The following is a 13627-nucleotide window of genomic DNA, read 5'->3' on the forward strand; positions in this document are numbered from 1 at the left end:
AGTACGAAATCTAGGCTATTAAAACTATGCATATAATATTAATTTTTGCAATACAATTTGCGATAATTTATTATAGTTCTAATTCACTAGATGAATGGCTCTACCTATTCCGTCAGGTGCCGAATCTTGCACCCTGAGATAAAAATATATATTCGATACAAAGAAATCTACTAAGTATTAGAGATTTTAATATATATAATATTTGGATTATTAGTGGCTAATTTATCAAGCTGATCTTAGAGCACACATTTTTAATTGAAATGTCCAAGTCGACAAGTATTAGCAGTGCATATCGCAGCTACATGCAAAAGAATGCATATGATTTTAAGATAAAGGCACATGGTAATGATTCGTGCCATAAATCTAGAATATAAAGTTTAGCCTGTGATATTTTATTGATTTCAATTATTGTTCTATTTTTATATTATATTTTTTATCGCTCTATATATTTTTGCCTCGATTGATCTTTGCATTATTTATGTAATATATGTATGAAACTTTCATGGTGTGCAATTTATTTTTTATTCCTCAACACTATAGTATAAGTATCATTTATATATATTTATTATTTATTGAATTACAAGAGTTATAGGAGAAGCCCATATCTAGGCCTATCAAGATTTTTTAAGACTGAATACTATTAGAAAACCACGACCTAATTATATCAAATCTCATGCTTTACCGACTGATGCCAAGCAGGAGGCTAATCGTTATTCAAATATAAAGAATAACGTGACAACAGCTGTGTGACGCTGGTAGTCTCTCAAATTGTGCCGTTCATATACATCACTCCAACAAAACAGTGAAAATTGACAATAATTGGCTTGAGATAACAGTAAAAGTTGCGACATAAATTCTCTATACCATGGGATATCTACTTACGCTATTGCTTCTCTATTATAGTACTTACCATGAGTAGAATTTAGTACTATTTAATACACATTCGCTCCAATCAGCTTCTCACTTGATTCAAACTACTCGTGTGCTTGCAGTAAGCTGGAAGGTCTTGGGTCAGTCTTTGTCAGTCATGGAACAGCAACCTAGTTGATTAATAGATACGTGCAATTAATGGAACAGTCTGTGTGCAAATTTGTGTGAAATTGATGCTGGGTATTCCATATGGACATACAGTAAAATATGACAATTTATTATCCACGAGACCAATATGATTTGTTTGTGGATGACATGAAGCGTGATGGTGAAAGCATGCAATAGATATTGCCAACAAATCGATCCCCTTTTTGTTTCAATAATCCGATAATTAATAGCAGTCATCGGCTACTAATATGATTGAAATGTCCTACTGTTTTTGAAACCGATCCAATCATATCAGCCAACTGACACGGATCCTCCCACCCTCTCCCTTCTCTCTCCATTTTCCTCTATGTCTCTCTCCTGTTCATAATTAGTATCTCCTCCTCCCCTTTTATTACCCACCCAATGGCCTCCTTCTCTTTCTCTTCTTTATCACTTCCTTATTAACGTTTTCTCCTACACATTCTTCTTCCTTTTTTCCGCATCCTTTTTCTAAACCATCCTATTCTACTCATCCTATTTTGCCATTTATCCTCCTCTTCTTCTCCTACGCATCTTCCTGGTTCTAATTCTTCTCTTTAACGAGTTTATTATACTCTCCTTCTCATTGATAATAATTAACCTCATTTTCTGATTAATGATATTCATCTTATTTCTCTTTGCTTCTAATCCTTATCCTCCTCTTTCTGCTGTCATTCTCCTCGTTTTCCTTAGTGTCTTCTCTCTTCTCTTATCTCTCCATATCATCCTTTTCATTCTCCTCCCTGTTTTCCTTATCATACCCCCTACACCATACCTCCTCTCACATCTCACCCTTTGCAAATTCCCGTGATGCTAGGCAATTGTCATATTTAAGCCTAAAGGGCCTTATGGGATCGATGGCATTAGTCATGTCATATAATCCGATGTGACGTGAATGGTAATGTGCTGCTGCTGGTGCTTGCTTGCTGCTGGGGGATAATCTGCTGTATATGCGGTCAGCTAACCTGTCATTGATAGAAACGAATACACATAATTAAATCACGCCACGTCATAGAACAGCCTAGAGTTGATTATTTATGGCCTGGGGTTGCTAAACTGGAGACGTGATGAATTATTGCAACTAAGCCTGGTTAGTTTGTTCTAAAATAGGATCTGAATAGAAATTTTCCTGTAGTTAATTCAATAGAAACAAATTATTTGGATTCTATTTTCAAATACTAATCATTTTCAGTCATATTATGTCATTCATGTCATATTAATTTTACTATTGAATCAGATGAACTTGTTGAATTGATAATTGAAATGTTATTGTTGCTAGTGGCATTCCATTTCATCATATTATTTCATGTTTGTGGCCATTTAATTAATTTACTCAATGCCGAAGTTTACAGCCTATCAGAGACTTGTTATCCGATAGTCATCTATACAACTTTTACAAAGTCTATACGTTTATACAAAGTTCGAATTTATACACCTGTGCTGAATACAACACAACCATACTATTCATACTATCACATTTGCGATACTCGGAATCATAAGATATTGATACATTTGTAGACTCCTATTACATAATTTTTACAATGATACATAGTCAGGAAAAAATCAATTAAGATTATACTGTTCAGGTTTTTCCTTATGAGACAGTTCATCTCATATTATACAACTTCATCAACTGCTTCATGAATAATATGAACTTTTCCTCTCTTCTGGAAAGCGATCTTTGAAGACCACATTGTTGCAATTCAGAGTAAAGTACATAGAAGAAGATCTATTCGCAATTATGTCGCCTAATTACAAAGTCTGTTTGATCAGTTCCCGGGTTCCCCTCCAACTTTAGGTAGGGGGTAAATCCCCACTTTCCCTCTACCAATCTGATGGCAGGGAAACCCCTACTTTCCTCAACCAAATGAGAGGGGGGAAGGCAAACCTCCCAAACTTTACAAGAGCTCTGTTCATGAGCTCTATTTACAGACTTTTGAAATGCTGAAGAGACCTAAAATTTCAGCCCGCATGGAGCTCTACATAAATGGAATGTTTAATTATTCCCTTTGCAGTCCTACCCCTGGTCCCTGACCCTCCCTCCAGCCCACACAGGATCTAACAATAGGGAATAGATTGTTTGCATTCGCTGTTCTCCTCATTTCATCGTGCTGGTTATTATCGAGCAGAATCAATGGTGGAATAATTGAAGGAAATAAGTGGATCAGTTGTGAATTTCAAAATGTCGACTATTGTGTTTAGTTGAAATTTGTGCTAAATGTTAGTAACTTGGGTTTCATTGGAAATATCCAGTGCAATTGATCCAATGAGTAGTGGATACACACTTGTATGTAAAATAGATCACTGTTGACGTTTTACATCTGCTACGATTTGCATTTCATTTCAGAGTAATGAGAATGATAAAAAACGTATTTTTTTAATATGCTATCCTGGCTTAATTATCTATTGATCTATTCTCTTACACTTCATGTATTATGCATTAGTCAACTATGTATTTATATATATGTGACTGATTCAGAAATTAAACAAAAAATCCAAATCTGACGCCTCCAGTGATAAGAAATCAAGTCCACAGAAATAATAATCAGCACAAAATCCGCAGTAGCTCAAGAAGTTCATGAATTTAACATGATAGTTGTATACTTTATTATTGTGATTGATGTTGTCGTAAATCTCCATCATAAAGTAAGTGGTTGTCAAAATTACTTCAAGATATCAATTTCACTCACCACATCATACAATAAATAGTTGAACATCGTCATCATAAATTATTAATATGAAACTATTGAAAGAACCCTCACATCAATGGAATACAGAAAAATATATATCGTGTAAGGTATTACAGTAATCGTTCACTCTATTGTAAGCCTTTGCAGCACGAAAGCTGTATAAAATCCTTTTAAATAAGCTCATTGACTTTCGACTTCAACTCGCCAGACATTTTATTACTGATTCTATTAATATTTTAATCAATGAAATACTCAAATTTCTTCAGTTTCAGTTATCAAACATCATAAGGAAACTGAAATTTAATAACTTGAGTTCTGCAGTAATAATAATCATGACAAATAGTCCGAAAACCTCAGTAGCGAACTGTATTTGAGCGGTAATAATCGTAACATAGCTAGCTTTGAATAAGAGGGGAGGTCATTCAAAGGTTACGGGAAATTCCATTCACGAAGACTGGCTTTTGATCCTCATTTAGGCCGGGTAATTTTCAATTTGACGTCACTTCTTTGGGAAGGGGAAGGGAATCCCCTCCCTTTTCCCTAGGGTTGACCTGTCCGAAACAACCCTTTGCTAATCGGCCTCAATCCTAATTATGTAAGGCAAGTCTCCATTGAGTTTCCCTCCCCCCTTCAATGACCGGGCCAGCCTTTGTTTCAAGGGCTGCAAACGGCTGACTTCTTTCACTTAGCAACTGCAAGTGGGCAACCCACCGATCCACTTCACTCCAACGCTTTTGTTTCTTCGTCATTAATTCTACAGCTCCATAATCCTCTTCCCCCCACCCTGCTCGCGACGGAAGCCAAGTTATCAAATCGAATAATGAATCTGAGTTACTGATTTGATTCTCAAAGGGTAAAAAGTTTGTTGAGCTAGTTCACTAAGCCGTTGTTAGTTTGAGCTTAAGTATTTATATACTAATATATCAATTGGAATTAGGAGTATTAACGAAGAATTGAAGTTCTGATTCGTTTTCCAAGTTCCAATTAGTTGATTAATAATTGTGTCAGTTGATTAGACCACAATGTATAGAACCGTTGTGGTATTGAGTGAGAATATGATAGTATTTATCATTTTTTGATAGTATTTTAAATATTTTCCTATATCAATCAAGCCAACTCATTCACTTGTATCAAATAGATAGAGGTTACGGATTCATTCTCAAATGGATTTTGTTCAGATAGTTCAATGTATTTAACTTGTATGTATGCAGTATGCTTGATAAAAAACAAAAGTAAGGAGGTGCTGTGGACAAGAGGAAGCGGAACTAAAATGAGAGCTGAACAAATTATAAACGTTTCAAGTTAAAATCGAGACACAAATATCGAAACATCCAAGTTTGAATCGAACTAGTGACACATAAATAATCGCCTAGTTCTTCAAATATTCCAGACTGAATTGAAATTGAGAACTTTATGCAATTGAACTCGAGTACAACACTAGTGGATGAGCATTCAAATAAATCAATGTATCCGTATCTGGGCAAAAATATGCGGTTTGGAACGGATAAGAGGGTTCATTCAAACAACACACGTTCAGAGTTGTGTTTTATTTGTGGTGTGTGGAGTTGAAGAGTTGTTGGAGTGGCTAGAATAGAGGATCAGATAAATTGAAATCGACTGTTTACGTTGCGCTCAATTAGGGCGAATTGTGAGTGCAAACAGTACTACCAAACAAAATCCGGAAAGAGAGAAGGGCTGCAGGTGAACCTACTACATTCATATGCGTGCATGGGTTGGTTGGTTCTCCAACAAAGTTCTTCTCAATAAAACCACTGAGCGGTCGATTCCGGGCTTCGGTAGTCAAACTTTCCTCTCGGTTTTGTTTTATAATACGCTTTTCCGCTTTCCATTCTGGTTCAAAGAGGTTTTATAAATGTTCTTCGTTTGGTTTTGTGTTGTGAGGGTACGGAAACTGCATGTTGGCTAGTTCAATTCTTCTTTTTCAGTCAACAATTCTTCTTTTTCTTCTTCACGAAAAACATCAATGAAGAACATTCTATTCCTAGTTGTAATATTTCTAAGTCTCCATACATCATGACATACGGGTACAGTCATAGCCACCTCTAATACAAGACCCCGGCCTACGATATTGCAGTGTAGGCCTAGAATCTAATACATGATTGGTGAAAAAGATTTAAAAAAATACCAGCTGATATTTTTCTCCAATCATGTATCAGATTCTAGGCCTACACTGTGACGTTACAATATCGTAGGCCAGGGCCTTTTATTAGAAGTGGCTATGGTACAGTGCATCAATTCATTGACATTGAATCCAGGATTGCATATAAATCGGAATCTATTGAAATTGTGTTGAATCCATAATTATTCTACACTAATATAGTGAGGCCCACGTTATAATGGCAGTGGATAAAGATAGAAGAATAGCGATGCCGATTCTCTGCATTGATTAATTATATTTCTACACTGTCAAAAACATAATTGGCATCGTTGTGGACCTAGAAAAGGATAGTACCACCGGCTATGTCGAATGATAGACAAGGATAGCTAAACCAAAGTTGATCAAATACTGTCATTATAACGTGGACTTTACTATAGTACTACTGATCTTGAATCAAGATTGATCTCGCTTGATGCAACTTATCCTATGGAGGATAAGATGAGGTAATATGAATATCACTATGAAGTATGAAATGGTGAAATAACTTCATAACCATTAAATGGAATATTCTCCACAACTGATCTCAAATTCACAGCAAAAGAAGACCAGGAACTGTTCACCTTCCAAAATTGAAGGTCAATCCAAAATTCCACGTATTCAATTCAATTATTGGTATTTTCGTTTTCAATTTTTATTTCTAGATATTATTTCTTGGTTATACATCCATCTTTTGACTTTGATAGTTCATTCAACAATAATTGTTCACTTTGAATGGATATGTGAATGGAGCTACCGGTACCTTTCACACAAAGCAGAGATGGAATGACTGTGAAGCAGTAGTCCTTCATCAACAAAGAACTCCTCCTTGTACTTTATATATGCGGACGGAAACATCCCCCGGCCGGAAGAAAGGTAGTGAGTGTATTTAATTTTGATACACCCCTCGATACTAGGGGACAATAGGAGAGATGAGATGCGACGGACGCTCTTTATATTCGAAATTGGACTCTACGGCGGCAGCCTCGTTACAAAGTGAAATTAGGGTGGAAAAGTGGTGGGCGGTAGGAGGGAGGACTTTTGGGGAGAGGGTAGAGGATACAGGATGACTTGTGGTAGGTAGCAGTGGGGCAATTGTGTTATTTTTTCCAACCCGCCCTGTTGTGAAGCTATAAATTTGCAACATTAGGTGAGATGATGTGGTGGGGAGTAGTTCAGGATATTAGGGAGTAGGAGGATAAGCTAGGTAGAGACTGTGAGATAGTGGTGGAAGGAAAGAAAGATGGATATGACGAAGAAGGAGAGAGATAAGGAAAGTGAACGTTAGGGAGTGAGAAGATGTGTGAGAGAGAAAAAATAGTGATAAGGTATGAGTGAGTGTGAGGAAGGGAGGTTTATAAAGTAAGAGAGAGATAGAATTTTGCTATGATTGAGTGTGAGGAAGGGAGGTTTATAAAGTAAGAGAGATAGAATTTGGCAAAATGGTGAGAAACAGAAGAGAAACTGAAAACGAACGTAAGAAAGACGACGAGGGAAAAACAATAGACAGTGGGAGTTTGAAAGGGAAGGGAGTCAATGATTGGTGGATACTGATGAAAGGTATTGAAAGTGAGGGGGCTGGCGCTGATCGACTGCCTAATAAATTGAACATTAGATAATTGGGGATGTCGTTTTCATGAGCTGAATAAGAAGGAGGAAAATAGGGATGCAGAAGAAGGTTCCAGATGAGAAAAGAGAAGAGGGTGATGGTGTTAAACAAGAGGATGAATAAGAAAGATCAGAAAAAGAGGAATTGATTGAAAAGAGCTAAATATGAAGGAAGAAGAAGGAGAAGATGATGATGAAAATGATAAAATCAGAGAGAAGTAAAAAAATGTTCGATGATTGGTGGAAAGATTAATTATAATAAGAGTGATGAATAAGGATAGAAAGGTTAGAAAAGTGAGATGAAATCGGTGAAGATAAAGAAAGAAATAATAAGATAAAGACAAAAGAAGGTGAGGAATAGGTGAGTAGAGAGATATGGAAAGATTAGGAAAATGCCATAATGAATAAGTAGTGCTAGAAGAAGGTAGAGGATGAAGCTGTAGGATAAATAGATGGAAATGGATAATGAGGAGATCTATGAGAACAGGAGAATAAAGAAGGAAACAAAGATTATCAGAGTGAGGAGTCCACCTGAAAAAAGAAGAACAAGATCAAGAAGACGATCCAGAAGGGGAAAGTGAAAGTCCAAAGTCCAAAAGAGGGGACAAGTACTGACTGTTGGGGAATGATAATTATTGTGAAGATTACCATTCGTATCGTGTAAGCCAATTACAGTGCATTGCTTTGAGTGGTTCGGCTCGGAGAACTGCCTAAAGGAGGTGGGCCCCTGATTCATTTGCCTCGTTATCCCATCCCTCAACAATGTCCAAGTGATGTGAGTTCTGCACCAAGTTTTCTCACCCTTAACTACTTCGGTTGGAATGTCAATACAATGTACTCCACCATGTGATTGTCCATCCTTCATCAAACTCAAGGATGATTATCAGATGGTTGTGTTCACTATCATTTTCACAGACAAAAGACTATCCTTTGGAAGATTCTATTCCTTTCTATCCTTTGAAAATTCGAATGTACAATATTTTCTAAATTGAAGAATTTCGCTAACAACTTGAATTTTCTGTTCGTATAGATTGGGGCGACACACACGAACGGGTGAAGCGCCAACTATCGGTGTCGAGTGACTCGAAGCTGCTCGACGAGGACATCTGCGAGGAGACTCGAGTCATCCTCAGGCCGAAGAAGCCGCCTCGACCCAAGTCGGAGGTCTTCCTCAACAAGGACCAACAGCAGCATCGGCGGAGGACCAAACGATTCTCGGCTTTCGGGGTCAGTACACTTCAAGCAATCGCACATCTAGTCCCCAATAACTCACATAATTATACGTCTATTAAATTGGAACGCCGAAAAATGAACACATTGTATGATCAGATTTTTCTCATTGATCCTTTGGATGATTTTATTTGATAGCGATAAATTTCAATTGGCAAATCTGAGTTGTAGATGATAATTTCTGTAGAGATAGACACAGTTATAACCTACACCTTACTCGAATCAGATTTCCGATCCTAGTATGTAAAGGTGCATACAGATATACGCGCCGCGAACATGAGCAATTCAGTTTTAATCAGCTGATGCCAATCTTTTTATATCTCTATCTTACAGTTTCTGTTAAAATACAGATATAGTCAGCTGATTAAAAGTGAATTGCTTATGTTCGCTGCTCTTATATCTGTACGCACCTTAATATGCTATCATCTAATATTCCATTTTACTTTAATTCGTTTTTGCTACTGTTCAAGAGCGACTCTTCCTTGTACACGGACTTATCCTCCAAGCTGAGTGATATTCATCTATACTTATTTATTAATAATATTACATTTTCATTTTTTATTTTTACATTCATAATAATTATGCTGATAATTCATTATATAATGTATTTATTTCTGAATAAAATTGAATTGAGTTCACCGATATATCTGTTGGGTGGTGGGACAGATTGCATGAGGGACATATGTGGCGTGCACCATTCTATGCCGTTGTCATCCGTGTTTATATCGAAAAGGGGTGTTTTGGATCGCTGCTTGATAGCTGAGTCCCGAGCTTCATCTATATATATAAAAGCGAAATGGCACTCACTCACTGACTGACTCACTCACTCACTCACTCACTCACTCACTCTCATAACTAAAAATCTACCGGACCAAAAACGTTCAAATTTGGTAGGTATGTTCAGTTGGCCCTTTAGAGGCGCACTAAGAAATCTTTTGGAAATATTTTAACTCTAAGGGTTGTTTTTAAGGGTTTAAAGTTCGTCTTTTAGCATGTATATTCTTCTTCTCCAAATCTCTTAATAATAATATTTTTTAATTGAAATTTCCATATCATATGTTACTATAGAACTATAATCTAGATAGAGTACCTCTTCGAAACAGTTGTTAACTGGCAACTAAACTAATAAGTTTGTCAGGTTGGCATTAAGTTGAGTTGACTTTGTCCATACCATATGTTAATATAGACTAGAACTTTATTCTATAGAGAGTACCTCTTCGAAACAGTTGTTAAATGGTAACTAAATTAATAATTTTGTTAGATTGGCACCAAGTTGAAGATTTAAATGCATTTATCGCGGAAAAAATGATTGGGCACTGCTACTTCAGTCCTGGGAATATTATATTACTAGCCGTCAGGCTCGCTTCGCTCGCCATATCCGTTTGGCCAGACGTTTAGTCTGGACCCCCGACTGGATTGTCCTAACATATGATAAAAATGAAAAATGCAGGCGAGCGAAGCGAGCCTGCTGATCTCATTCTTGGACGATCCAGTCGGGGGTCCAGGGGGCGGAGCCCCCTGGCTAGACGGATATGGCGAGCGAAGCGAGCCTGACGGCTAGTCTATATATATAAAAGCGAAATGGCACTCACTCACTGACTGACTGACTGACTGACTGACTCACTCACTCACTCACTCACTCGCATAACTAAAAATCTACCGGACCAAAAACGTTCAAATTTGGTAGGTATGTTCGGTTGGCCCTTTAGAGGCGCACTAAGAAATCTTTTGGCAATATTTTAACTCTAAGGGTTGTTTTTAAGGGTTTAAAGTTCGTCTTTTAGCATGTATTTTCTTCTTCTCCCAATCTCTTAATTATAATTGAAATTTCCATATCATATGTTACTATAGAACTATAATCTAGATAGAGTACCTCTTCGAAACAGTTGTTAACTGGCAACTAAATTAATAATTTTGTCAGGTTGGCATTAAGTTGAGTTGACTTTGTTAGGTTGGCACCAAGTTGAAGATTTAAATGCATTTATCGCGGAAAAAATTGATTGGGCACTGCTACTTCAATCCTGAGAATATTATATTACTAGCAGTCAGGCTCGCTTCGCTCGCCATATCCGTTTAGTCTGGACCCCCGACTGGATTGTCCTAACATATGATAAAAATGCCCAAATGAAAAATGCAGGCGAGCGAAGCGAGCCTGCTGATCTCATTCTTGGACGATACAGTCGGTGGTCCAGGGGGCGGAGCCCCCTGGCTAGACGGATATGGCGAGCGAAGCGAGCCTGACGGCTAGTAGTTATATATAGTTACGCAAAAAGAACAAATAAATTATTAAACATGAATGTCAAACAGATCAATATTGATTTCCAATGAAGAAGATCTAAACATTTTGAGTCCCGTCGTTATTACTCATATTTTTAAGTACGTAAACATTTTAATGAAATAAACATAAACGCTGTTCTTAATGAAAGTAAATGCATCTTGTAATTTAATGAAGAAGACTAAGAAATTGTCAAAAAACCACTGATTTATTGATAATTAGAAAGACCGGTTTCGGTTATTACACCATTGTCAATCTCTGATACACTCCTGATTTTTTTTTTTTTTGACAATTTCTTAGTCTTCTTCATTCAATATAAATAATTACCACAATATCAACTTCTCAACTACACAAAAAGCATCTTGTAATTCTTTATCACTGTGATAGTAACTGCATAATCCATTCTTGTTAAATTCAACCAATTATTATATTTCCCCAAGTTTGTTAAAACTCAATTTTGTATGATATTGCAGCTAATACTCGTATCTTAGCGATGTGTATGATACCATTCCACCATTTATGGTTAATGTGGATAATATCAGGTGTGCAAGGGTGACTCGTACATTGTTAATAACACTTGATACTCTCAAGATATAGGTAGGCTACACTGCCTATTTTCAACTAGGGACTAAACACTACAGGAACACTACACGTTAAAATTTCCATCACATTGCACGTAGCAGTCAAGTTAGCTTAAAATTGGTTGATCGATTAATGTGGTTGGATGCTGCTATAACTGAACTCCTCTACTCCTCTTATTTGCTTATCGTGCTTCGATTTTCCTTATCAGAATACTATACAGTTGATACCTCTCTTCCATGTATTTTGTCACTCTACCTCTGTTATTCTCGTATTTCGGTGTAATTCCAAAAACTGACCCTCTCACAATATAGTTGCTCAATCTCTACCTATCTCTATTATTTCTTCTTGAGCTATCTACTTCCTCTCCTCCTTTTCCTTATCTCAGAATGTTGTTTCCCACTAATACTTCTGCTGTTAGTACTACCACTGAGGCTTTTGTTTCTCCTTGATCCTTATATTTTATCAGTCTACTTCTTATCCTCATCCTCATCTGTCTCCTTATCCTTATCCTTCTCCCCCTCTTCCACATTCTTCTATTTTCCTTTCTCTTCCTTATTTTCTCCTATTCCTCCATCTTCTCCAGTCCTTTCTCAACATTTTACTTCTCCCACTTCTTCATTCACTTTTTCTTTTCTCGTCTACTTTTACTCCTACTTCATACTTTTTTCTCATCCTTATTCTTCGCTCCGACCTGTCATTCTTTTCCTTCCCTTTTTCAGGTTATCTGGTTCTCCTCCTCCTCCTCGTTACCCTCATCATACATTCCCTTCTCCTCCTCCTATTCCTTCTCCTTTTACATTCTCATTTTCCTTTTATTTTCCTTCGTCTTCTTCTCTTCATTCTTTCTTGCTTCCATACTTTCACTAAACCTTTATTGATTTACACTGTTTTGTATTTCTATGTATAAGCCATCGTGTACTACCTCACCTCAAAGGCGTAAACCCTCTCTTGAGAATACAGCAATTAGACTCACTCCTGGCTGGCGCCTAAGCTCAGGTCTATCCCGTCTTACCGAACCTCCTTCATTCTCTTCTTGTTCTCCTTCCTTCTACTCCTTCCACCCTCTTCTCCTTCGACTCTCCTACTTATCTCCTTCTCTAACTCATCCTATTCTTCTTACTCCTTATGGCTAAGCTCCTAGGTCTATTCTTTCTTACCAAAATTCTTCATCTTTTAGCCCTTCGTCCTTTCTCTCGACTTATTTTCTTCCTTCTTTTTCTTCTCCTCATTCTCTTCCTCTTTCATCCCGTCATCGTCTTTATCTTTCATGTTTCATTTTTCTCTTCTTTCTCTTCCTCCGCCTCCTTCTCCTGCTCCTCCTCTTTTTCCTCCTCTTTCTCGTCCTCCTCCTTCTTTCCTTCATCCACCTCCATCTCCTCCTTTTACTGCTCTTCCCTCTCTTCCTCATATTCTTCTTCTTCCGCCTATTCCTTCTTCTTCCTCTTTCTTGTGACGGCTCAGTTCAAGTTATCCTGTCCTACAGTCTCCTCCCTCTCCTTCCCTCTACTACTAAGTTACTTCACCTCCTCCTCCTCCTCGAACCATCGAAATCCAGCCGGCTGTTATCCTGGTTTCGTGCCGTTGGTGAACAGTGTATGCCGCCCAAGCCGCTGAATCCTATTCCCTCGAGAAATTCCCCCTGATTTCTCCCTCTTGGGGTTGATTTCGGGGAATCAGGTCAATTCTGTTCACGATAATTACAATTTACAACACTCCAATACTCCCTCGAATACACAAACACGAAAAGCTGTGAGTGTTGTGAATTGTAATTGTATTTGGTAATTAATGTAGTCACCAGTTGTTGGATAATTGCATCTTGGTTATGATTATTGCAGCCTAAAATATCAAAGTGCAGCAATTGAAAATATTCTGTTTGGATAATTGACTATTATATTTTGGTCCGATTTCCGGACACTCATTTATCTAATGGACCATCAAATCTATAGATTTAAATCTAGATTCTAAATCTCATTAGATTTAATAATTGTCCTAAAAACCGGGGTTTAGCTTGGTGAAAATGAAAGTGATTTT

The 13627-nt window shown here is 37.3% G+C and overlaps 1 protein-coding gene across 6 annotated transcripts in view; it reads left to right on the forward strand.

Annotated features, from left to right (window-relative positions):
* LOC111047296 (cyclin-dependent kinase 14) overlaps window positions 1–13627 on the forward strand; it is a 331518-nt gene that overhangs the window by 305669 nt on the left and 12222 nt on the right. For all 6 annotated transcript variants that reach the window (XM_039428523.1, XM_039428525.1, XM_039428524.1 and 3 more), the window contains one exon: window positions 8540–8736. In XM_039428523.1, the coding sequence (XP_039284457.1) occupies window positions 8540–8736 (197 nt within the window). The remainder of the gene's footprint in view (window positions 1–8539; window positions 8737–13627) is intronic.

Source organism: Nilaparvata lugens, chromosome 5 (genome assembly GCF_014356525.2).
Source record: "Nilaparvata lugens isolate BPH chromosome 5, ASM1435652v1, whole genome shotgun sequence".
NCBI lineage: Eukaryota > Metazoa > Arthropoda > Insecta > Hemiptera > Delphacidae > Nilaparvata > Nilaparvata lugens.